At 38.2% G+C, this 27,087-nt stretch overlaps 1 protein-coding gene across 2 annotated transcripts in view; it reads right to left on the reverse strand.

Annotated features, from left to right (window-relative positions):
- The window catches only part of GABRG3 (gamma-aminobutyric acid type A receptor subunit gamma3), a 297,671-nt gene that overhangs the window by 32,247 nt on the left and 238,337 nt on the right, over nt 1-27,087 (reverse strand). For both annotated transcript variants that reach the window (XM_074535749.1, XM_074535750.1), the window contains one exon: nt 21,913-22,050. In XM_074535749.1, coding sequence (XP_074391850.1) covers nt 21,913-22,050 — 138 coding nt within the window. The remainder of the gene's footprint in view (nt 1-21,912; nt 22,051-27,087) is intronic.

Below are 27,087 nucleotides of genomic sequence, written 5' to 3' on the forward strand. Positions count from 1 at the left end.
CGACGGGTTTCCCATCTCAGTGGGATCACTCTGGGGTCACTGGGCATATGCAGCATGCAGGTTCCCCATGACTCCATCTGCTCCACAGGTTGACCAACAGACACTTTTAAGAGTTTTCTCCTATAAACACTGGTTTTAAATATGTAAACAGAATCTGTTAGCCCTGGTAATCTAAAGCAAGGAGTACAGGACTTAGATTCCATATTTCACTCAAATTACGTCTTCTGAAGAAAAATGTAGGAATGTTTCAATTTTTGGAGGATTTGGAACTGCAAAAATGAAGTGTTTGATGTGGTACCCGAGGGCCAGCCAAAAAATTTCATTTACAGTGTTAATTTAAGCCTCTGATTTATATTTTTTTTCACAGCCAGCAGTCTCTGCCCTGAGCTTTGCTTCCACAGATGAATCTGAATGCAACATGGGGAGAAAATACCACATGCCCAAAATGGTAACAGCATAGGAATAACTAGCTGGGGAAGATATGATTCAGACCTGTGAGAAGTAAACTCAGGAATTTAAAGGTTAGGGTCCCATTTAAATAACTAATATGCCTTTGAAACCTGACCACACACACAACAGCCATCACATTTGACTACCTACTTTGGCTAAGAGCTATCTAGCAACTCTCTACTTTGAGAAAGAAGCATAAATGAGTTTTTCATATATCTTCCTGTCCTGGTTTTGACCAGGAGAAGTTAATGTTTGCAGTAGCTATGGTGACACAGCTGTGGATGTATCTAAGAAGTTATTCTTTACTGATTTAGGTCATTTCACAGGGTGGCGGAGAACAGGGCAAGGAAGGGATGGCACAGGAAAAGGCAGGACAGGTCAGGTCTGGACTCTGCCTTCTTTCAGAGGAGATGGGTGTTCCTTTCTGGTTGGGAAAAACCAGAAATGCTTGAAGGAGCAGTGGGGTGGCACCATCTGTGGTTACGTTGAATTGTGTCAGACTCAGTGAGCATTCTGCACATAAATCGCTCTATTTTGCACATTTCTGTTATTAATATTGTTGCTGTTACTACCCCTTTTTCTTATCTCAGTGCTTTCTCAGTAAACTGTTTTTATTTTAACCCATAACCTCTAGCTTTTTTATCTCCCACTGGACAGGGAGGGGAGTGAAAGGGAGCGCTTCTCCTGATCCATGACACTCCTCAACAACAGTTCTATTTTAGAAACCACCAGACTGGAAAATGAAGTACATTATTTGTACAAGTTGCTCACAGTTCCCAGCCAAGACAATTAACACTCATGATGCTTTGTATGTATCAACCTGAGGGGAAGAGTCAGCTCAAGGAGGAAGAGGAGTCTCAAATTTCACCCTGGGAAGGCAAAACCAAGTAACCAAGTGTCATGGCTGAATCTGTGTTGGCAGCACCTCCTTACTGAACACTAGAACACAAGAACACAGTTCTTGACATTTCAGTGATTTGCAACATATGAAATATTTAAGAAGGGCATTAGATTAGGCCAGGGTAGAGATTGGAACTGCATAAATAGATGCTCAAGCAGGATGTGTATACAAGGAGTAAAGTTCCTATGCACACTTACTCCAATAAACAGCATTTTGAGGAAAAAACCAAAACTGAAACAGGACCAAAGCACTGGGCCTATCTTTTTTTTTTCTTCCCTTTTTTTAACTATACTTGGGTAAAAGGCTGTTGTGCTAAGCCCCTATGTCATTTTGCCCCTGAAATTAGGTTTCTCTGGCACTGCCAATCAGTTATGGAAAACTGAGTCTTTTTACAGAAGTAAAATGTTGGGGAGTTGCTAATGACAGGTGTGACCTTCTTAAACTGTCATGAAATAAATAGGAGACACTGCTGAAACTGAAGTGCCTGGAAGAGCCTGAAAGAGCACTTGTGATGCAAGTAGGTTGCTTTTCCATTAATGTAGTGTCTTTTAGGACAAGGACCACAATATTGATACATACGAAACTGAAAATGGCAGTTCACCTATGAGCACTGCCTGAAGTTTTATTATGTGTAGCTGCCTTTGGTCAGTACTTCCCAGAGACTTCAGGATGCATGGGTCATCCGTGAGAGAAGTGATTTTTTTTATTTCAAAAATACTGCTGCCTTGGAGAATGCTATTTGCAGAAATTTCAGAAATATTACCTTAAAAAGCAAAAGAAATCTATACCCTTGGTAGATTTCTTAGTACATTTTCAAACCTGATTTAATTTAAGCTGACAAGTTTGAAATAGAAGAATTGCTTTGTCTATTTTGGAAAAGGAACATTTAAATAACCACAATAAAGAAAAAAAATCAAACCAAATTCCTTCTTATTCTGAAAATGCTTCCAAAACAGTTCAATTATGAAACCTCTAACCACTTCATTCTTCATTTTCTCCTTGAATCAACCTTCTGTCTCGTTTATTTCAGTTGGAGCTACCTACCCTCAGGCAGTCATCATTCTGTTTCATTATTTCTTTATTATGATTATTTTCCTACTTTGAGCAATGAGAGCGATACAATTTTGCTCCAACTCAACCTATCAAATACTTTTTTTTTCACCTCTATCACACTCCCTCTTAGCTTATGAATTACTTTGGAAATTATCACTTCAAAAGTTTTCTCTACATTGAATTTTAATGTTAGAAAAAGCAATTTGTTCCTTAAAAAAATCATTAAACACAGCTTTTTGATTAAGCCAATGGGACCAATGAATAATGTTGTCATTTAAATACCAGGCAAAGCAATCTATACCCTAACAAGATAACATATATGTCTCCATCAGAAATCGCAAACATAATTAGTTCCCATGAGCACACAGAAATATATTCCTATTCTGGTAGTATCTTTTACAATATCCACGAATTACTAATTTGAAATGGTTTTAATCAAGGCCTGGATGATTTCATGCAGTAGACAATATTATAAAAAAAAACTTATTTTTTTATTAAGCTAGCAGCTAAAAATTGGAAAATTATAATTTGGTTAATCTTGGTACATATATACTGGTACTTGACCTCCCACCCTCTCAACCTTGAAAATAATGAACTTCAGCAATAACTAACAATCTCAGTTCATGATTAGACGTCTATTCCATCCTTGAATGGATTTCTAGATAACCCCATAATAATCAAGATTTTAGGAAACAAAACGGGTGAGTTGGAGGCCAGGAGGGCTGGGATTATTCCTTACTACAGACAACAAGGCAGTCCTGGATCTGGAGCTTCTAATTTGCACACCTTCTAATCTATCCGCAACGTTTCTCATGTAGTGAAAGACCTGGGTAACTGAGCAAAAACAGCTATGAATCTAAAACTAAACCTGACATGATATGTTTTCAGTTGTTGGCTGTTAGTCTTTTCCCTTGGAAATCTTTTCTTGAAGAAAACTATCATTCCCTTATCGGGTTCTGGCTGTGATTGGAAAGGGTAATTCTTTACATGGGTTCATGTTAAAACCAGCAGACTACAATGTTTAGAGCTGAAACCTCCTTTTTTGTTCCCTGTGTTCTGCAAGGGTCTTTCAGTGCGAAGCAGTATGTTTTTAATGCAGATTGCTGTGATTTTCCCTGCAGGAACCCAGCAAGTTGCACAAAGCTTGATGCTCTGCCAGCAGGGTATATTACATTTTCAGCAGCTCCTTCCAGATAACAGTGAATGGCAAAAACCAAAATGGTCAAAGCTTTGTGATTGTTGCATTTAGGAGGTTGTTTTTTCATTTCCTTTCCTGATTTTCATCCAATGTTTTGCTGGATTCAACAGCCTCTATTGAATCTCTCCACTTCCTGATTAAAAAAAAGGTTCCCCTGAATGTTTTTTCTCCTTACTTTACTTGCAGATCATCCTGCAGCCTTACTGATACCTGAGCTCAGTGACTGTTACTAAGATCATTTAGCACCTAATTCCAGAAACTGAAAAAACAGATATTTTGCCATGTATTCATAAATGCATTGTTGACAGTGGAGGACTGGTGGGGTCTGAGAGCCTTGGACTCCCTTCTAGGCTCTAAACAGCAATATAATCTTTTCACCAAGCTTAATATATTCTGCCTCCTTTTAGAGCCTTTCCTTGTTCACAGCTCCAACTTATTAGCTGTTTGTGCAAATGGCTCCAGCACTAGTTCACCAGCTTCTCATCCTATTCCCAACCACTCATTCCTGTTGTTTCCCTTCTTACCTGTGTCCAGTCTTTCCTACACTGCATAGTTTAATTTCCTATGACAGACATTTTCTTACCCAGCCTTCCACAAACTCCAGATGAGGAGGCAAAGATAGATCTGTTATGCAACAGAAATAAGTCAATAAACATCTAAGATTTTGGTTTATAAAAAAAAATTAGATAATTTTACTATTCTGAGAAAAATGGAATGACAGATAATTAGCAGAAATTTGTGACAGCAGGACAATGGGAGAGACTGGGTAAATTCCCAGTAATCAAGTCAAAAATTAATCTTGCCTCCCCCTGGATATTATTGTTCTTGTCCAACCAGTCCCAGGCCTCTGAGCTGAGCTTCCAGTTTCTCATCACTTCCCAGCTCTGTCTTCTCTTGGAGATTTTTAGGATTGTTTAAATATTTTATTAATGAACCATAAACAACAATAAGGCAAAAATCACCAAATGAGGCATGCTTTTAGGTTAATTCAGTCTGGAGAAGAACATGACCTGGAAGAGAAGGTTTCTTCCTGTCTGGACTTACCGGACACTTTTACACTTCTCCTTCAGCATGATCCCCTGATCAGATGGAGCCTGGACTGGGCCTACAAACTCTTCAAATATAGAATAAGATAAGGCATTTTGCCTGGCAAGCTGTAGGTCTGGACTTACAAACCCTGAGGAGCAAGCTCTTCCTTGCATGTCTTGACTCACATGGTGGCCCCACACAGCTGGAGCAAGAACACTTTAAATTTAACAAGCCCTCTTCCTCAAAATTATATATTTCAATGCAAAGCTATTTCCACAATTCAGTATTATTTCAAATATTTTTTGATTTACCTATGGACTAAAATATTTTGTAAACATAATTTCTTCCATTGGTCCTGGCCTCAGAAAAGAAGCAATGGAGCATTAAACAGAGTTCTTAACTGACCAAAATTGCTTAGAATTTAGCTACTTAAAAGGATGGGCAGGAGAGTGGGCTGTAGTTTTACAAATGTTGGGCAGGCCTGTTTATGATTTATATTCTTAGATTATATAGTTAAAGAAAAGAGAATAGAGGACTATGTATCTTCCTGACACTTACCATTAAGTCAGTATTTCATGGAAATGTTTCCAGGTGCCTAAGCATTTGCACTATGAGATTATATCAAGTATTAATGATGTTTGGGTGGCTGGACATGTTTGATTAATAAAGCTGCTGCTTTTTATTACTACTGCTGGAAGTCATCAGAGATCCTGTAATACTAATGATTGAGGCTGCATTTACATGGAATTGCAGAGGCAGAAAACTGTGTTTTATCATAAAGAAAAGCAGTTCATGCTTAATTACACAGACACTATGATAAAGAGGTTTTTCTGGCTTCCCCCCCCCTTTTTCTTTAGGCATATTTATTTAGAACTAAACACAAATCTCAAAGTTTTTATATTGCAGCTGAACAACGAAGCCTTTCCTCTCCCTTTTCTTCCTTCAGTCTCCAGTTGTGCAGATAATTTAATGTTCCCTTTCTGCAGTAAAAAAATTGCACAAATACACCTGTTGTAGGAAATCAGCACTTTTAAATCCTATATAATTAGAATCTTCTCTTGCCATTTAATTAAATCATGTACGCTTTGGTAAAATAATTTGAAATATTACATACTGAGTGCCTGTTATTTTTACATCACACTTAAACTGATGGAAGTTATCATAGCAAATTCAAGGGAAGCCCAAACATCTAATCTGTTTATTTTTGGTTTCTTGATTCTGGTGGTCCACTGTAACATACACCTAGCCCACAGATCACATTCCAGGGAGGTCTCTATGAGTGTTGTGAACACAGAAGACAATCTACCTCCTAAGTAGTTTGCCAAACTGATTTGACAGCATACAAGTTAGTAGCGTCAGAAAAAAAAAAAGACAAAAAGCAGCCAGCCAAAAATAAAGAGGGGAACAGAAAACTGTAAAAAGTTCAGGTTTTGTTTGGTTTTCTTTTTTTTTTTCTTTTGATAGAATGTGATTTAAATACCCTGTGTTATTTAACTGGTTGTCTCATAATATGAAGTGGTGGGGAACAGGGTAGGCAAGGGGAAAAATAAAGGGCCCTGAGGAAAGCAAATCAAGTTGAAATATTGCAACTTTTATCAATTGTCACACTGCGAGTATTTTGAGTCAGTTCTGATTTGGCAGTAAACCCATGATCACAGTCCCCCAACAGAAGAGGCCCAGGGACCAGTAAGGTAAGTAAGCCAAAGAGAAAGCCTTTCATGATGCATAATAACACCCTGAACATTAACTGCCCACTAGGATGTCTTCTGATTGCTTTCAGGAAAAGTCTGGTACAAAAAATGATCACTAAAGCTAGAGCCAGTTTCCAGCTTTGTTGAATACTTGTATTTATGGGCAAGTCATTTCACCTTTGCTTCTCACTTTGTCGAACACTGAATCACCCTGTGCAAAATTTACTTTGTTCTGCTTTCGTTTCCCTTTTCCTTTTAAAGCAGAAACTCTCCCTAAGGTAGAGGGAATCAGACTTATTGAATTTCTTTGTCCATGTCCATAGATTCTTTAGAGTTAATACAATCCTGTAATTTTGCATTTCCTCTAGTGCAAAAGCCACTGAACATTTTTTCTTAACATAGAAAAATCTGTGAATCTAAAATGTGCCCAAGATACTCTATGTGCTGTGGTTTGATAAATCATTATATTAACAGCTTTCTGCACTGTAGAATCAACCCAAGGTAGAGGTAGAAAAGCAGATAGACTGCAGAGTCACTACAGGTGAAGCTGCCACTGCCAGAGTGACACCCTCTATTTCCTGCACTGCATGAACGTGCCAGGAAACATTAGCAACATCATTCATATTTGCAGCTGAAGTGTTGCTAAAAGTCTTTTGAGTTTTGTGCCCATGTATGACCCAAGAAAGCATGATGGTCCAATGCACCATGGATGCTACACAGGGCAGGGAATTCTGTGGAGGTGGGAATCAGTCTAGACAGAAAGGAAGTGAAATGCCATGCTTCAATATAAGGGCCACCAGAGCAAGAGGAAATTCAGGCAGGAAAATGTAACATTTACGAAGATCCATGCTGATCTTTAACCTTTATTTGTTGTAGCAGATAGACAAGGGGAATCTATTACCAGGAATGGAAAGAGATCTGTGTTTCTGAGTTTGAAGCTGGACTACCATAACTCTGCTGACTGCAGAGTGGGAGCAGACTTGTCTGGAGAGACAGCAGCCACCTACACGTGACATCTGTTATTCCTGTGGTTCTTGGTCGGCATTTTCATGTGGATGATGGACATAAAGGGGAGGGCAGTCTGTTGAACCTGTTATTCCTGAAATGCTGAACCAAGGTAATTTTTGATTGAACAAAGATTAATTTTTGACTTGATTACTGGGAATTTACCCAGTCTCTCCCATTGTCCTGCTGTCACAAATTTCTGCTAATTATCTGTCATTCCATTTTTCTCAGAATAGTAAAATTATCTAATTTTTTTTTATAAACCAAAATCTTAGATGTTTATTGACTTATTTCTGTTGCATAACAGATCTATCTTTGCCTCCTCATTCCAAACACTGATGCTGGCAATTGTTCAATAATAGTTTACTAATTATCTTTATTTGAGACCTTTCTCAGAGCTCTGGTTCTGCATTGCTCCAGCTGCCTGGATCTACATGAGTGACCGTGTAGAAAAGCTAAAATACAGCCATAATGATGTGTAGCCAGTGAGGGATGCCGAATACTCCAGAGCTCTGTCAAACCCACAGCTTGTGTCCTGGTCGCTTTTGAAGGGTGGCAGGAGAGATCTGAGTCAGGAGAACGTGCATGGCTAATGGAGTATGACCCTTATGAGGTGATGGTGTCATGCTTCTGGGTAGGGAAAGAATGGCAATGTCTGTGCTGAACAGAAAGCACAATAGCCAGGAACAAGGCAGGAGGCAAAAGGTCAAGAAAGGTCTTATTCAATCATGTGTTCAAAGGATAGTAAAAGCAAACTGGCATGGGAAGGAGGACAGTAGTGCTAAGAGAAAATGGTCTTTGGGACAAAGAAGTGGGAAGGAAAAATAGAAACAAGCAAAAAGGCCTGACAGCAAGGTGCGGAAAGGCAAGCTGGGTTTGACATGTTTGAGTCAAACTGGCATGAAACTGGTCAAAGCAGAGATTTTTGATTTTTGACATCTAAACCAGCATAGAGAGATTATAAGTGATTGCTTCTATTCACAGTATGTCTTAGGTGGTTTTGATCCAACACCAGGAGGCATAAACCATATTTTTTTGTTGAATCCCATCCCATGATGAAAAGTTTTAAATTGTAATTAAGAAATGTGATGGTCTAAAGAATACTTAATCCTCTATTTGATTATTATAACATTCTAAGAATGTCCTTGAGTGTTTTCAAATGAATTTGCTGTTATTTATTTGGTATTTGTTGAACACTTTCAGTAAATAGTTTGTCAATCTTTTGTGATGCATCAAACACAATGGCACTGTCTGTGCCTTTACTGGCTGTCAGCTTTCCTAAACAGGAGAATAAAAAATGTATTTCAGAACAAAGCAAAACCAAAGTAACAAAAAAGGCAAACACAGATTTTAATGTACTGAAAGATTTATGAATCAAAAGCATGAATTCAATGAAAAAACCTTCAACAATATTATTTTCATTATCTTACTCAATTCAACTCCGAAATTACTTATGTCCTTCTTTACTTACAGAAATTCAAATAGGATAATATAAGATGAAGGTGCTTTTTGAAATACATAATGCTAAAGTTACTTCATTTTTGTTGCCTTTCACAGATGCTTTCTGAAGAAAAGCTGAAAATCAAAATAGCATCTCACATCTACTCTATGGGATCAGCTTGAAGCTTACAAGAAGCAGACAATAAATAAATTTTCTGTGTATTTTTTTTTCTGAATCAGCATGACTGCTAAGAAAACACTTTCAAATACCAATTATAGAGTTATACAAGAATGTTGCAGTCAAAGAGAGATTATCTTGAGAAAACTGTGGGATGTGGCCTTCAAAATTCAATTTGTTTTCAGCAATTCATCTTTATGGGTTCAAAGGTATGTTTACAGTGTTCGTCAAGAAACTATTACTTCCACAATATGCAACACTTGAAATCAGACATTTTTCTTGTCAATTTGTTAAAAACTTTGGGAAGAAGTGGAGAAAAATGGAATTATGTATAAATTTAGGAACTGCAAAAAAACGTTCACAAGTTACCTTATAATGCAATGCCTAATATGATATTAGTGGGATTGAAACTGTTTGAGGATGATATCACTGGTTCAGTCTCAGACAAAGTTACAAGACTAAATTTTTTCATCCAAACAACTGAGATTAGATGCCAACAGTTCTCATATTTTATAAATGATTTTGAGTATAGGGTAAAAAAAGGGCACACTGGCACTTCCAAGATCAGAGGCAACTGGAAGTTACCAAAACCAGAAGCAATAACAAATGTATTGTTTGCTGTAATTCTTGGACTTCTCTGGAGTTCCCCTGTCCTAAGAAGATTTATTTGCCATAAAAATGTCAAATTTTGAAAATAAAAAAAGAAATGGAATCCAATTAAAGTGCAGTTTTATTTTAAGATTGTGACAATGGGAAAACTTTGTATTATGTTTTAAGGATCATCCCTTCCTAGATAGGGTATTTATTAGCATTCTGCCATACTGCTCCCTGCCCACCTCACCATGGATCTGATTTTGAAACACATGATGTTAGAGAATGGGATTAAGCACCATTTGCAATGGGCTTTGGCCTGAAATGAATTCTGAGGCTACAGCTGATTTAAAAGAGCTTTTGTTATCTCAGATGACATGGCTAAACCTAAAATTTCAACACCTGTAAGTGACAGTGTAGAATTTCAAGGCCAAAACGCTTTCCAGCTGCTTTATTTGATGTTAGAGGATACTAAAGCTCAGCTCTGCCCCCTCACTAGTGCTGCCTGAGGGTGATGGAGGGAGGTTCCATCAGCCCAGTATTGCCAGTTCTCTTCAAGGATGCACTTCATTGCAAAGGGAATGATCTCACCACATGATAACAGTTTCCCTGCCTCAATGTTTCTGGCGACTTCAAACAGTAAAGAAAGTCCAAGTTTGTTCCTTAAAAGTTTTTGATGATGCCTGTCCCATGAGCAGGCACATTCTGGAGACAGCTTGAATTATAGGAAACATTAATTAATTCCATGAGTGTTAGCCAGTGGTGTCCTGAAATTCAGAGTTTGCTGAGAGGATCCTTGCAGGCACTGTGGAAATCTATTCAAGGACTTGTTCTTTTTCAGACAGGATGCTCAAGATGTGTTCTTAGAAATAACTCTCTCTATTTAAATAAGAGAAAGCTGCAACAAGATTTTTTCACATTTTAATGTGGTTCTCTCTTTATCTATTGTGTTAACACAGACAACATTTGGCACATTTTCTTCCTTTTGAATGAAGCATTTAGAAAAGCAAACAGACATTTTCCCTCTCAGTGAAGGAACAGAAAAATAAGGATGAAATAGAGAGCTTGGAATGGGAGTGTGTAAATTGGTATTACTAAACCAGACATTTTAATCAATGCTTTATATTAATAGACATATTTTACAGTTTGGGGCTTTTTTCTGGAATGTATCCTTATTAAAAAAAAAGTAACAAGACAGAGAAAAATTTAAGTCACAGTAAACCAAGACATGCTAAAACTATGATCTGCATGCTTTGTTTCATCTTTGCTTAAAGATTTGCATTATTTTGTCAAGTGTCCAACTGCAGTAGGAATGAGAATTTGAATTCTTTAATCTTTGAAATCTTTGTGTTTCATAGCAATCTGCATGCAGTGAACCAAGAATTAGTGCACATTCTTTTTTCTCTTCCAACTGTTTTGCAATTCTATGATACTTGTACTTCGTTACTCTAAGACATTTTCTGTTTTGAATCAATATTACTGAAGGAACAATTTGGCACTCTGTTTATAGCACGCAAAGGATATGCCTGAAGCTATGGATATGAAGAGCAGAAAGAGCTTCAGACTTTTTTTCACTTTGACTGTCCTACCTATAAGAAGTTTGCAATCAACTGTGATACTGACTTGAATTAGAATGTGGGTGGTGGTTCTGTACTTCTCAGATGAAAATCTGTATATTATACTTATCTACAAATAAACTGTCCTCCTTTGATACAACACCATGCCCTGTTTTGTTTGGGGGTGGGGAGGGGAAGCTGAAGCAGGCTGTCCCCAGGTCCAAGACAGACTTGAAAGATTTGCACAACCTAAAGTGAACCTACTGCAGTTGCAGACACTTAAAACAACTAGAAAAGGAGTAGCTGTAGATTATTTCTGGTGAAGAAAAATAATGTGTTCTAAATGTCTTGAAATTAGGGAGCAATGTACAGATGTTCAGAATAGCTAAATGTAGGCTTTTAAATATCAGTCTTTAAGGGTCATGTCAGAATGAAAAATTAATTTTCCTCTCCACTAAAGATAAAGACAAGATTGTAATTTCTGAGAAAGACCAAAAGGTTTTGAAAGAAAGCTTGGCAAGGAAATGCTCCATTATCATGCAGAATTATCTTCTATAAGGATATTGCCTACTATTATAGTTCATCCCTGTTTTATAGAACAAAGTCTAAAACACTAAACAGATTCACTTACAAGGCTCATTCAAGAAGGCAGTGTATTCAAGAGCATGTATCTTTCCAGAAGCACAAGGACATGGGCAGATCTTAGTACAAATCACTTGAGTATTTTGAGATCCTTGTCCTAATGCCACTTCCTCTACTCTTGGGATTATACATTTCCCTGCAATGGACCTCTGGTCCACACCTTCAGTTTGTCTCAAGCTGACTGTAATTAATTTTTTCTGATGTAATGAACGAATTTTGGTGTCTTCTGCCAAAATCATTTTGTAAACACTGCAATGCATCGTGACTGCTGCCAGGTGAGGGTTCTGTCACTGCCAAACAACCCTATGCAAGGGCCAAGGATTCACCTCTGGGTTTCTATGGGATGCTGTGCCAGCCCTTGTCATGGCAGGCTTACCTACATTTCTGGAATGCTCTCAGGTTGTCTCATATCACCACTTTAGCTGCATTTGCTGGAAGGTTTGGAAACTTTCTCAAGGGCTTATTCTTGTACTGTGCCACTTCCTTAGCTATCTGACAGCACAGCTCATATGTGCCAGACTTTCTGGCAGATAAAGGTAAGATGAATATTGGCTTCAGTAGAGAGTGGGCAAATCCAGCATCAGGCAACTAAAGAGATTTTGGCTCTTGCCAGTGTAACTTTGAAGCAGAAGGTGTTGACTGAAATGGAGCTGTTATTATGAACAAGACCTGAATGTTGTGAATATTAGCTGCAGAAAAGGGTACTGGAGGAAAGAGCTTCCACAACCCCATGAAAGAAATCTGGAAACATGACCCTGATGTGGAGTGAAGGCTAAATTTAGAGAGATCTTGCTAGCAAGTAACTGGGCTGTGTTGCAATTTTTGTTAGTTTATGGGAAATTAAAATCTAAAAAGAGACTTAGCACCTTTCTGCAGCATGTGAATAGCTCTTCTATACTCCCTGTGTCTTAAAATTTTCATTAAGACTGTAGATTCAGAAGTGAATAAAATATAAAATATCCTCTGCAATACTGTGAGTTTCAAATTAACTACAATTTCTGCTTCTGAAAGACTTTTAGATAACATTTTACTGACTGTGCAACCTTGGCCAAAGGCCAAACCTTCACAGTCTGCATTAATATAAAGCTTTTGGTTTAACCAACCATAAATCACCAATACAGCAGTGTAATGACAGAGAAGTCGGAATCAAAGCCAGAGGTGCTGGAACAGCAAGTATAGAAGGCTGTTCTCAGCTGAATAAATGCAAACAGGTTCACACTTCTTATGTAATATTTCCAACCCCATCACAGTGATATTAATAACAGAAATTGTATCATCAATCTGCAGTGCAGGTCAAGATATGTTTCACAATTTGAGTCAAAATATTCTGTCTACATTGTGTACCTAATTAGAAATCAATCTATGGATTCAATTCTGGTTTGTATTTTGTATATTAGAGACACTTGTAAAGCCATTCTGACTGCAGTCATGGTGTCTTTTCCCTGGAAATACCTCCCTCTCTCCCTACTGCTTTAGCCACCATGACAGCTCATTACTGCCTTTGTAAACATAGTTCAGCAGATCGAGGGTTTCACTTGCAAAGGTCTGGATATCTTAAAAATGGCAGTGTGGCTTCTTATTTGGCAATGTCTGGCCACACAATTATCCTCACAGATCAAACCCTGCCATGACTGCAGAGAGCAGCAAGTGAGGGAGCTGGAAATCTCAGAATGAATTCCTAAAAGCTTTCAGTTTACCTCAGCGTCATCTAGGCTGGACAGGAAAAATGCAGATGAGAAGTGACTGCTAACAGGAAGGCCTCTGTTGCTATGTAGAATTCACAACTCTGTTCTTTAGAAGTAAGGAACCAAAATCTTTTTCCTAGCAAAACATGGAAGCAAGTCCAGTATTTTGCTTTTTACCTTGTGATCTCTGGTAAAAGCACCAGGACAGTGAGACCAAAGTCCCAATGTCTCAAGCGAGCGACTTAGCTAGCCTTTGTGCTAAATTCTGTAATGGCTTTACTTAGTGCTTCACACTGCTATTAAATATCCAATCATCTTTCAAGCTCAGAGGGGAGCTCAGGCTAAAATCCCTAGGTCTGGCTTATTGTTACTGGAGAACAGAGTCAGCCTTGTTGTCTACCTGTCCTGGTGAGCTATCCTAGAATGGAAATTCATGTAGCTCCAGCAGAAGGGAGCAGGAGATCAGGACTCCATGTACAGAGAGGAGCAACAAATAAATATAGCATTGTCACTCAATGAGTGAATGGGAACACTAATTAAGGAACCTTAAAGTCAGACACATACAAAACACTACAAAATATGGAACTATCAGATAAAAACATCAGCTGAAGGAAAACATAATAGAAAAAAGACTGTGTGTTTTTTTCCATATGTTATGGAAGTCTTTCAAAAAGGACAACTTGAGGTACTTTAACAAGGACAAATGGATGTCTTTTTAGGGAAAAATTGCTTCCTACTGAAATTTTCCCTTCAGAAAAAATGCAGGTGAAGACTTGCTCCCAAGTCTTCTACTGTCTATTTTTTGTTCTACTTTTGTCTTTACTACTAAGTAAAATTACTTCTTATTACTTCTTATCTCTCATCATTTGCTGCAGTAAGGACCTATACAAAGGACATTGCATTTGTCTCTGCAAGGCAAAGCATAAGAATGAAACCAGTTATATATTCAATTCTACTGAATTTAAAAGTATGGAGAGGAGTAATATTCTCTCTTCTTCTCTTAATCTTGTTATCTTCTGCACTATTTGTGAAGAGGGAAGGTATTTTTAGAGCATGTTATACTTATCCCACTCATATTATTAAGCTGAGCTTTCTCTAGTTTCTAGTGACTAAAGAATCACTCACATTAAATATACAGTTTTGGGCTTCTGCATTTCAGGGTCTGATCCCAGGCCAGCACCAGGGAAGAGTTCCATTAACTTCAGCAGGCTATTGCTGCAGTTATAAATCACTCTCTTCAGAAGATGTCTTACTATGAGTTTTATGAGAGAGTTTTGTAACAAGTAATGGATTTTCAGGGCAAATAAAGGTTTTTATTCCCATGAATGTCTATCAAACTTCCAAACAACATAGGAAAATGCTTTAATAGACTAGAAGTATTGTAAGTAATGGTATATTTATTTATTTATTACATTCCTAATCTGAGTAGCTAGTGCCAAAGTTATCAGACTTTTATATGAATAACTGTTAAAAATAAAACTGGAAACTTCTATTAGAAAAGCTTCAAAATCTTCAAAATATTCATGCTGATCAATTGCTGTTTGACATATGAATGAATACCTTTTAGAAGTCAATACTGTTGATTTCTCCACTAAAAAGGGATTTGGTTTATTCCAAATACTGTATCAGAGATAAAAACTGTCAACAAAAAGATTATTGCTAAATCTTCTTATAACCAGGCTAATTTTCTGTTGGTATTTACTGTCAGAAAGTAAGTCCTGCAATATTCCCTCATTGCAGGATTTTTGCTGAGGCAAAAGACTTACAGTATTATTTTGTTCCTCTGAAAGCAGCCAAAGAATGAGAGTCAGCTCAAGTCCAGGTGTTTATTCAGTGCTACACACTAAGTACTCTTCAACTGTATGAACATTCTGGATCTTACAGTGTTTTTGGAGTCCCTTTCCCTTCACTCCCAATGAAAATGGCGTGGAATAAGATCCACATCCTGGCCATGACCCTCCTGGCCACTGCAAAAAATTAACCCTGTCCTGTCTGGAACCAGGACAATGTGATACCCATGGTGAAAGAGGCAAAGGTCCTGCAATGCCACATAAGTGAAAAAAGACACTATTTTAAAATGGTACATTGTATTTTTCTGAGTCTCCACCCGTCTGCTTCAGGATGCCATCTGGTTAAAGACAGTCTTTTGAAAGACAATGCGTAATGTCTTCTTGAGCCCAATGAATTTAGCATTTCAGGGGAAAAAACATCCTCAAATTCACATTTGTCTTGGGGAGAACAGAGATGACAAGAGCTCTCTGCTATGTCATCAGGACATCAGGACTCAGTGGCACATGAATTTAAAACCCACAGGTTTAATAGATATGCATTAAATAAATACCTTCAGATGAGTTAGCTGGTGCATGAGGATCTGATTTAATCAGATGATTAAAAAGAACTATGTATGGATGCAATTGCATTCAGTCACTGTGGCATTTTGTGCATTTTTTCCACTCATTGTCAAGACCATAAGGGCACCAACAAGTTCCAGTTGCTTTGATAAGGCTTGACCACCCTTCCTTGCCACCCTTCTTGCAATCTCTTCCTCAAGCTAAGGGGTTCAGCTCCTGCTGCTGGCACTGCCCTTTCTTTCTGGGTGTGATGGTTGGGATGGGTGCTCCTGCCCTCTCAACACAGACCTCTGGGTGCAGCTTAGCGCTGGACTGGCACTGGCCAGTCTGGCTCACCTTGTGTGGGTGCTCCTTGTGGGCTCTCTGCGCCTACAGCTAAGTGATCTGGGAGCACGTGACAGTAATGAGTAAGCTGAGGTGACCATTTTGAAATGTTTTCTCAAGTCAGCTGTTCTTTGCATACCTATTAGAAGAGAAAATCATGAGCATCATTTCCTCTGGATAAATCTCTGGGAGTGTGCTGACTTTTGACAAAGCCAAGGAGCATCAACTAATGTCATAGATTTAGAATCAAAGAATAGTTTGGGGTGCAAGGGACCTAAAGATCATCTAGCGTCATGTCTCGTACCATGGGCATGGACACCTTCCACTAGACCAGATTGCTCAAAGCTCCATTCAGTCTGACCTTGAACACTTCCAGGGGTGGGATACACAAAGCTTCTCTGGAAAACCTGTTCCAGTGTCTATCCAGTAAAGAATTTCTTCCTAATATCTAATCTAAACTTACTGTTTTTCAGTTTGAAGCCATCTCCCCTTGTTGTTGTTGTTGTTACAAAGGCCTGGAAGTGACAGCACTTCAGGCCTTTGTTAAAAAGTCCCTCTCCACCCTTTCCTTTAGGCACTGCATGGCTGCTAGAAGGTCTCCCTGGAGCCTTCTCTTCTCCAGGCTGAACCCTCTCCGTCTGTCTTTACAGCAGAGAAGCTACAGCCCTCTGATCATCTTCATGACCATCCTCTAGACTAATTTCAACAGGTCCATGTCCTTATTATGCTTAGGACCCCAGTGACCCATATTCCATGTGGGACCTCACTAGAGTGGAATAGAAGGGCAGAATCACCTCATTCAACATGCTGGTCGTTGATGGAGCCCAGGATACAAGTGGTGCTCTGTGCTGCAAGAACACATTTGACTTGATGGGGGCTGTCCTAGGGAAATTTAGCATTCCTACAAAAACATGTGTATCCCTTCCCTCCTTGGCAAGTAGCCATATATGTATATACGTATGCAAACATATGTATGTAGATATTTGCATTGTCTTGAAAGAAAAGTTTGCTTTATTTTGTTCTGTAGTAGCTTTGTACTTGTCATTTACTGAGTACTCTGCAAGAGAAAATGTCCTTTAATCTGTGTTGCTTCAAATATGGCCCAAAAGAGCTTTATCTAAATCTGTGACAACAGATATCAACCTTGATTTGCAGCCCTGTGGTACAGGGCTGAGAGCATCATTTAAGCTGAAGTACTTTATGAAACAGTAATTTCAAAAAACAGTATTTCAAAAAACATAAAGCACGATTTAGAAGTTGTATGACAGGCAGACTCACACTAATCATCACCCACCCATGGTATGTGAACAAAGGTTCTCCTTCTTATGGCAGTTGTTATGGCTATTTATTTTCAGTATTAATGCTTGGGATAATTCAGAATCTATGAAATGGACCTTTCTGTGTGGTTTTATATATATAATTTGAAATAATCAGCTATATTTTTTAAAAATAGGGTGCTTTTATTGGTATTTTCTCTTTCTGAGGAATTATCTTGAACTTAACAGAGGCAAAGACCCTCTGAACTGCAAAAAATCTCTCACCCTAAAAGCATCTGAGAAAGAGCACAAACAATACTTGTATGGTGCAAAGAAGTTTTTAAGTAAATGAAAAGATTCAAGAGCTAGAGGGTCTTTCTGTTTATCTTACAGTGTGAAAAAAATAAGTGGTTTTAAAACAATTGACTTTCTGAGGAAGACAGAAAAGTGCAGAAAAGTGCAAGCAACACTACAGCTCACTCCATGAGCCTTAATTGTGGAATCCTCCATAATTTTTTGTGGGTTTTATTTTGTCTTTGCTTTTATCCCCCTCTTATGTCCCATCCCATCACTGCCCACAAGTGTATTTGAAATGTCTAGAACTCAGAAACCCGAAGTTTACTACAATCACACACAGAGTGCTTTTAAAGAGGACATTCTTCTCTGTCCTGCTGTCCTGGTCACCTTTCCATTGGCTGACTTGCAGTTTTAAAATCTGCACATTTTTTCTATACATGCAGTTTGTCCTTTCTTTTCACAGGTGGCTTTAGTACTCCCTTGACTTTCATTATCTTTGTCAGCCTTATTTGACATTGTAGCAAGAGAAGTGCTCTCATTACAGAATCTGAGTCCGAGTACCTTGCCAGATGGCAACAGGGGAATTTTTTAGTATTTGTGAATTAATTTGATATCACCTGGCAGTGAGAGCTTTCTTAGGGTTCCAGATAAAGGTTCATGACCATACCACCAGCACAGTCACTTCTACTGATTAGTGCATGCAATCATCATTTGAAGTAGGTATTTAATTTATTTTTTGGATATATATATCTTAGCATGAAATTAAAAAAATACCCTCAGGAGAAAGATGTACAGGTGGCAATGAAGACTTTTTTTGGCTGCCAGATTATTGTAAAAAAAGAGCAAAGCACAACACTGTGTCAATAATTTAAGCCACTGCTGGTTCAGTGCAAAATATGGCATTTTCCATATTACTTAGATTTCTGAAGTGCACCCTATGACAGCTGGCTTCTTAACCATGTACCTCTGAAATTGTCATAGATTAACATAAAGGTTATTTAAATGTCTGAAAAAGGTTTGGAAAGACTGGAAAAAATTCAAAAAGCAGAACACCTCCAAGTCTTAAATCTAACAATTCTGTCATAAAAATGACTATCAAGAAAGGACTTAATGCAAATGAGGAACAGCAGCAAGTTGCTGTGTGGTCAGTGGGACCTCTCTTCATTACACCCAGAACATGGCTGAAGAGGAGCTAAAAAGAGATCCCCAAGCTGGACATAGGAAGGTGGCACTGCAGCAGCTCTCACATTACATAGATGTAATTTAGTGAGAAGCAATAGTATCCAAAACAAGCAGGAAGGTGTAAGCAAAAAGAAGTCAGGGTTTTGAATCCACCTCTTGTTAGTGCAGGACTGGTCTCTGCAGTAGATCTCATGCTATGCCTAGTCTGCTTTTTTTTTTTCTTAATTCCCTCTGGAATAGTAGTTTCCATAACTTCCCTTGGGAGGAAGAGATGATGTTTAGTACCTTTTCTTCAGAAAACTGCTGGTGGTATCCAGCCTGCTTCCCTTCTCCTAACTCCACCTTATTAGTAGGAATGATCCCTGCTCAGCACTCTGACCAATGCTGTTTTTCCTTTCTGCCCTGAGCCTGCAGAGGGGTGGTGGCTGCTGGGGCCATCACGGGCTGCCACAGGGCTCAGAGTCCCCAGGCCGACCGCAGCACAGGGCAGGAACTGCTCTCTCTGAGGAGCAGCATAAATTCTGAGTGAATCCTACACCCACAGTGTCCTCGGGGCAGCCTCAGGGCAGTCTCCCTCTTCAGGTAGCTTGAGTGCAAAAATGTAACAGATCTTCCATGCCAGAACTTGGCATTGATTTCTGACCACCTGCAGCCCCCTGTGGCATGGCTGTAAAGGAGATGTAACACCTGCAAGAAGCAGCTGCCACCTCCCTTTATCACAGATTGTCCAAACAGTAGGAAACAGCAGTTTTGTGGGTTTCCTAATTCTCAAACTTCTTGGCTAGGGCTTTACTTCAGTAAACAGGAACATCCCAGAGTACAGATACCCCTTTATCCCATTTGTTCACATATATTTAGACACAACAGAAACTTACAGAATTTTTTTTCAGAGACATATTGAACTCTGTCCTGCCCACTTCCTCTATTTTGGGACTCCTTACACTACAACATGGGGCATATTCAAAGTTTTCCAATGTATTTGCTTTTTCTTAGTCCTGGCCCTGTTTGCTATTGACAGTAAATATTGTTGACATTCAGTAAATCTGGTCTTTGAAATTACCTTAAACTATAGAGTAACAAAATATAGTCTGTTTTATGAAAACTCAGGTCCATGTGCAAACTCAGGGGTTTATTCTTCACATCTCTAATATGTTTGTTGACACCTATCTTAGATATCTGGCGAAATGCACAACTCATTTTTCTAACCTAATAACTTCAGATGACAATCTGACACATACATTTTACATTGTTTCTTCCAAGTTGGCTTCCACAATCTCCTGACAGGGCTTTTTTGTTGTTTTGTTTTTTGGGTTTTTTTTTGGGTGGGGAGGGCTGTCAGTATTTGAATAAGCTTTAGTTTATCAACAACCTTCTGTCACTATGGTGCCTCTAGGAGAACAGAAATATCCCATGGTTCCAGTGAGTTCAACACTGCTGTTGGATTTTGCACTCACAAACATGGGTAAGCAGAAAGAGCAAGAGCAATTATACAAAAAATATTGTGCCAACTCACTCATCTTAATAAGAACAAGGCACATGCTAAAATGAACATAGGAAATAGGTTTCTCTATGCTCCACATTATCTATCCACTTATTTAGGTAAGACCTCTATAAATATGTTTTTCTGGGAAGAGTTAAATAGATTTGTTTATCAAGACACTGGTGTTATATTAATATTAACTGTGTAATTCTTTTCCATGGAAACACAGAATGGTTTGGATTGGAAGGGACCTTGAAGATCATCTAGTTCCAACACCCCTGTTTCTTGGAGAAGGCTGAATACCTGCCTGCCCATGGGAAGCAGTGAATTAATTTCTTGTTTTGCTTTGCTGGGGTGCACAGCGTTTTCTTTCCCTATTAAACTATCTTTATCTTAACCCATGAGTTTTCTGGCTTTTATTCTTCCAATTCTTTCCCCCATCTCACCAGGGAAAGTGAGTAAGCAGCTGCATGGTTAAGCTGCCAGCTGGGGTTAAACCACATATATAAGTATTTTAATGATTTAGTATTTTGTACCGGAGTCAATTTATGGGAAATTTGCATTCCTGAGTAACTTGCAAATTAAAAGATTTTGTATCCATAGCAAAAGAGAACTTTCACGTGTGCTCTTTGCACCATTTTCTTCTGCTAAACCACCAGCTCAACATATTCACTAAAAATTTAGTGACTTTTCATTACAAAAATTCCTATACAGTTCTAAGAATTCATTGCTGATATTAGTGAGTGGGCCAGGACTAAACAGCAGTAGTTCCACAGATTTGAAATTTTTTAATCATTAATATTTTGAAAATAATAACTTAGCTTTGATTACCTTTTGGCAAAAAAAAATCGATTTTTTTCAAAAATTCACCACCTGTTAATCAGAAGGTTGCTTCTAGCAGTTTCCCTCAGCAGCTGTGGGAAAACTTACCAAATCATGGCAATCATGGAGCTTACTGCAGTAATGTATAAAGTTTAGACATGATGTGACCACAATTTATCCAGTTCAAATAATGTATTCCATTTAAAAATCTTTTTTTTTCCTCTATATTACTGTGTTATTATAAGAAATAGCAAAATTTCTGAAGAAATAGAATAGGCATTATTAGATTTTAATTGCAATCAATTGGTAAGGTCACTAGCAAAGGCATTTATCAACTGAGAAAGAGAATGTCTTTAAAATATTAAGAAAAATATTAAACCGTTTTCTGAATGATGAAGAACAGAAAGTGTCTAATTTCACTAACCTACCATTGTGCTCAAAACCTTTCTCTTTAATTTATGGTGAAGGCAGATTCAACACAGGAGTGGCCTAATAAATGAGGAATGAGAATCATACAGTAACTTCTAGTCTAAACCAAATAGCCATATCAAGCAAACATTTATTCCTCAGTTTGTGAAGTCACTAGAAGAGTAGAGATTATCAAAAATCAAGATAAAGTCAATATTTTTGAGGCCTGAACTTTACAGCTTCTAAAATGAACATTTTAAAATCAATATAACATAATAAAATCAATTTGCACTTGAATGAAAGCAAAACAGGCATGAATATTTTTAAATAATTTGAATTCCAGAAAAAGCACTACCATTTGTATCATTCTTACCTGCAGAGGTTTTCACAATTTCTGAAGTATTTCTGAGACCCATAAAGTCAAACTGATAGAGTCTCCAAGATTTCTGGTCAGCAGCCTCCACTGAATTTTTCCTCCATCTGTAAATCATCTCCTCTTTAGGATAGCCATCTAGAAATTAATATATATATACATATGCATATGAATATTTTGCATTTCATAAAAAATGTTCTGCAAAATATTATCTGTTCACTGTTTCAGTGCTGTTTGGGAACACCTGAATTTCTGATCTGATGCTTTGTCAGTGACTTAAGTGGCATCATTCTCCAGAGTTGTATGGCACACAAAAATAGAGACATAATGTACACAAAAATGGAGTTATAATACTGGCAAACCTGTGATTTTTCACAATCATTGTTTTATAACAACAGAAAAAATACGATTGGTTCTATCACAAACAGATCTCTTCAGAGGTGCAGTTGACTGTAGTAATTGGAGGTCCAGGCACAGAAGAATGCTGCTTTTCGTAAGCTCTGAAGAAGCTGAGCAAACCAACAGAATGCAAAAAATGGGGAGTCTCTCAGTGGAAAATATCAACAAGTGAAAAGGACACTGTTGTTTTAAAAGCTGCAATAGTTCTAGTAGGGAGTGTGCTACTGCACTTCTGTAAGAAAGATAACAGTGCAAAGGAAAGCAAAATTTTAATTAGCATGGGAATTTTAAAGTGATTATGCTACCATATCTCTTCTGAAGTCTGGGGTAATTAATGAGGCATCACCTGATCTCTACTGCTGAAATAGCTTCTGAAAGTCTTTATCAGTTTAGCACTCAGTAGTCAGATTAATTCTTATGCCAATTTTTAATTTCCTCTTTGTTAGAGAATGGCATTTTCCAATTGATGTCCAACAAATCTCCAATCAGACCATACCATAACAATAAACTATCTAAAAAAAACAGCCCACTCATGCTAGTTACAATTAGATTGTTCTCTAATGCATTATATAATCAATTTTTATTCATCTCATTAATATAATAGCTGTAGATTACAAGGCAAATTAAAAGCCTAACAACAACGAAAGATGGTTAATATAATTGTCACATCAGTAATTTATTTTTCCCCATTGAAAACTGATACATTTTTATATTTGCATTGCAAAACAACCTCTCTGGTCATGGTGCTACTTCCTTGATGTCTTCCTCCTGTGAGTGTCTTTTTAATCTTGTTTTAGGTTCCACCCTGCCAGGGTACTGCTGTAAGGCGTGCACAGCCTCATTTATTCCTCCCACTAGCACACAAAGAAAAGTACCCACAAGTCCCTTAGTTCTTGTCTAAAAAAAAAGACCAAAAAATCACTATGTGTTAATTTAAAATGTCACATTTGTATATTTCCCATCAATGTAAATAAAGAAATAACCTGTGAAGGACCCAACTGAGTAACAAACACTGTTCTCTGTGAGAACTCTTGCTGCCAAGTAGATTCTGCTGCCAATTCTGCTGTGCAAGTCTGTGAGATTGACCTAAAGGTTAATTTTTTTGGCTGGCAGATTATGTCAGAGGATGCAGTGATATAGTGAGAGAAGTCAAGCTTTGCTGAGCCTCCAAGCCCTAGCCCTGAATGATCTGAAATTTGAACCCTATGATCACATTTCTTCGTCTTCCAAGTAACAAACAATAAGATGAGGAAATGGCCTCAAGTTGCACCAGGATGGGGGGTGGAGCTGTGAAACTGAATAGGGAACATAAGATGGAGTCCCTTTTCTCAGATAAATTTCACTATAATCATTGTAAGTAAATATGTTTCAACTATCTTGCAAGTAAAAAAAATATATACTTCTAATACATTATTTTTAAGTGATCCAAAATGACATTTTTACATCTTTTCCCCAAATTTTGCTGAAAAAGTTGTGCCAATCAGTCTTGAATTCAATTTCTTCTTGATTTTTTCCTTTCTTTTCATCCCATGACCACCCCACAAAAAAAAAAAAAAAAGAAAATCCATTATTCTGTCAGTATGCCTAAAAGCTTGCTATCATATTAACTAAGGCAAAGCTGTTTATCCTGACAAGAACAACATGCAGTCAGGAAAAAGTTCACAGACTCTCATCCTTCAAGATTTTTCCTGTATTTTTGACTAAGAAAGGTCAAATTCAGTTGCAAAGTCTCTGTTCAGTACTATTCATCATTATTAAATCATAAGCAACTGACCTCAGGAGACCATTGTGACACTTCAATAGTTCCTTAATCCACAGTTGCTGAGATCTGCCCTTACCATGATTTGGTAGCTTACATCAAAAGAGAGAAGTACTAGAGATTCAATGGGAGTTGTTTCAACCTCTTAAATAACTGCTATTATGTTCTGCTCTGGTGCCAGGTGACTGACTTCACTTTTCAATTATTTAAAAGAATAATAATTGTATGGAGGAGTGACACATCTCTATGGACAGTATATCACTCCTGGAATTCATTTAACTTACAGAATAAACCGTTCATGACAGTTCTTCTTTGGTGATATTCAATATTTCTTGTACACAGTCTAATTGTTTCTAGCCCTTTAAATATTTCATTTTAGCAAATATCAGAACTGGAGGCTTCAGTACTCCACAAGAAGATACAATGTCTATTGTTCAGCTTCCTTTCATTTTCCCAGCATGACAAACGACAGTAAATGACCTTAAATTTTAAGCTTAGTGGCTTCAAGTCATTCACTCTGAACAAACTTCTGTGAAGTGTATTTACCCTTCCAAGTTGCTTTAGGTTATGTAAAAATATTCTCACTGCAGTAGGGCAAGCCTCCAGGAGGTCCTGGAGGTTTTCCAGCAGGTGCCAGTAAGGTGGCAAAGGTGATGGCATTGGAGAAAGACAACCAAGTGTGTTCTGTGCTACAGCCATCTGAGCTCTGGCAACCTGAAACTCAGGATCTTCTCAGCCAAAGCCTGTGTCAACAACTCTGCTTTCCCTCCCATCATTTTACTTGATTAAATTCTCCTACTTTCTGTCCCAAAGGTTGTTTTGTAGGCAGTGCTACAACTTTTATATGCCATATCACAACTTTTAGAGACCACCCCGATCATCTGGCTTTTTGTAACATGTTCTTGCAAAATCAGATCAGAACCAAATTTGATTCTTTAAGAGCTCAAGAAAAAGTATATGTGTAATGCCTTGTGTTTACTTTCACCAAACATACATAATGACTTTGCTTTTCCACTTTTTGCCATTTTGAAGGTGAAACTATTATAACAGAAAGGTAAATTGTCAGGAAAACCTCTGAGATTCTCTGCATTTTCATGTATTTGCCCTTTATTATTGAAATACTTGGACACATGTTACCAGATCTCCTCACATCACCACCATATAATTTAGAAGTGTAAGGTTAAAAATATTTAAACTTCATGTTCATACTGTTTCATTTTCCAGGGAGACTGATTTGTGCAGGAGGCTCCACCAAAGTGCTGAAAGAATGGTCAAGGCCAAAAACAGCACCAGGCTGGATAAGAGGCATATGCAGCCATAAGCTGGCCTTGAGAATTCTTATCAAGTAGCCCTGAAGCACATCGGCTACAGAAATCAACACAGATGGAAAAATCTCCACCTTCTGCAATATGACCATCGATGCCTGTTTGTGCATACTGCCTCTGACCTTGATTCCCCAATGTTGTAATTGATCTGGACATCTTAGATCAGTGTCTGATATCTTTGTTTCACTTTCTTTTGTGTGACAGTGTGGCTATTTTGGGAAGTGAGCAGAGGTGGAAAGACAGCTGAAAAGACATCATGTCAAAAAGGACACAGACCATTTGAAAAGGGGAAAAAAAATTCCACAGAAATGTATCCAAGCAATGAAAAGATAGAGGGGCATAGAAAAAATAAGTAAGGTCTTTCATCTCTTCAGACATACTTTACCCACTCTGTGAAATACATTTATTTCACTGCTGGTTCCCCACACTACTCATTCACATGTAATACAGGTAGACCCAGCTTATAGCAGAAGGAATAAAATAATCAGGCTCCTTCTTAGCCTTGCAAAAATTTGTGTGCTCGGAATATGCTCAATGAAAGCAGCAGCAAAGCTAAAAATGTGGGGGAAACATGAAAGAAAGGATTGGTTCTGTTAAGTATCTGTCAGGAGCTGATGCTTGTGACAAGAGTATGTTTTTGAAAGGTGTAGCTGGATTCTGGGAAAGTTTTGCTTTTCCATGGGTGTTAGATACAGACTCAAAGTCAGTGGGAAATGTGATCTCAAAGCCGAGCTGCTGCCATCAGTGAGTGGCTGGAGTTTACATCATGGGCATGGAGGGAGGGTTGCAGATGCTGGTGAAGTGGTCAGGAGAGGGAGGATGCTCTATTCCAATTAGAGGCGAGGAATACGCAGCCCTTTACACCATACAGCCAGAAACACCTTGCCGCCTTGAATGCTACCTTGTTAACTCTGCTTCAGGCTAATTGGGAGACCTCTGTCAGCACAGCCTGGGTCAGAGGAGGATTATGAACTCCACAAATGCACCTTTCTCTGGTACCATGTTGTGAATGACAAATCATATGCTTCCACAAAATCTGCCCTGGCTTTTTTTTTTTCTTGTTAGCAGTCTTTAGAATTGCTTTATTGGCAAGTAAACTGAATTTTAATACAAACTTCTCAGCGTTTGGAGGAAGAGGTTTCTCGGTGATCTGTTCCTGTATCTGTGTGGTGTTTGTTCTCAGAAGGCTTTTAAAGTAGGAGACTCTTGAAAGTTCCCCTATTAAAACTGGTATTGTTACCTTAGATTTTATGATAGTATGAATTTGCTAAGAAAAACCAGATGGCAGAAAAAGCAAAGTTGTAGTTCAATTATTTTAAAATCAAAAAAAAAAAGGGTATACAGACAACTCATTATGTTTCACCAGGAAGAACCCTTCAGGGTAGAGGGAAGCAAAAGTAGGGAAAGTGAATGGAGATTGAATAATTTACTTTACATCTATGGAAAACAATACTCATAGTTTAATGCATATTGACTTATCTCTGTCTCCTAATGAAGGGAGAGGGGGAGGGGGAGGGGGAGGGGGAGGGAAGGGAAGGGAAGGGAAGGGAAGGGAAGGGAAGGGAAGGGAAGGGAAGGGAAGGGAAGGGAAGGGAAGGGAAGGGAAGGGAAGGGAAGGGAAGATGAGGTACTTGAAAAGCAGCTATGGTAATAATAATAATTAAAGAAAAATGTGTATGTCGTAAAGACAGC

This window comes from Zonotrichia albicollis, chromosome 2 (assembly GCF_047830755.1).
Source record: "Zonotrichia albicollis isolate bZonAlb1 chromosome 2, bZonAlb1.hap1, whole genome shotgun sequence".
NCBI classification, from domain to species: Eukaryota; Metazoa; Chordata; class Aves; order Passeriformes; family Passerellidae; genus Zonotrichia; species Zonotrichia albicollis.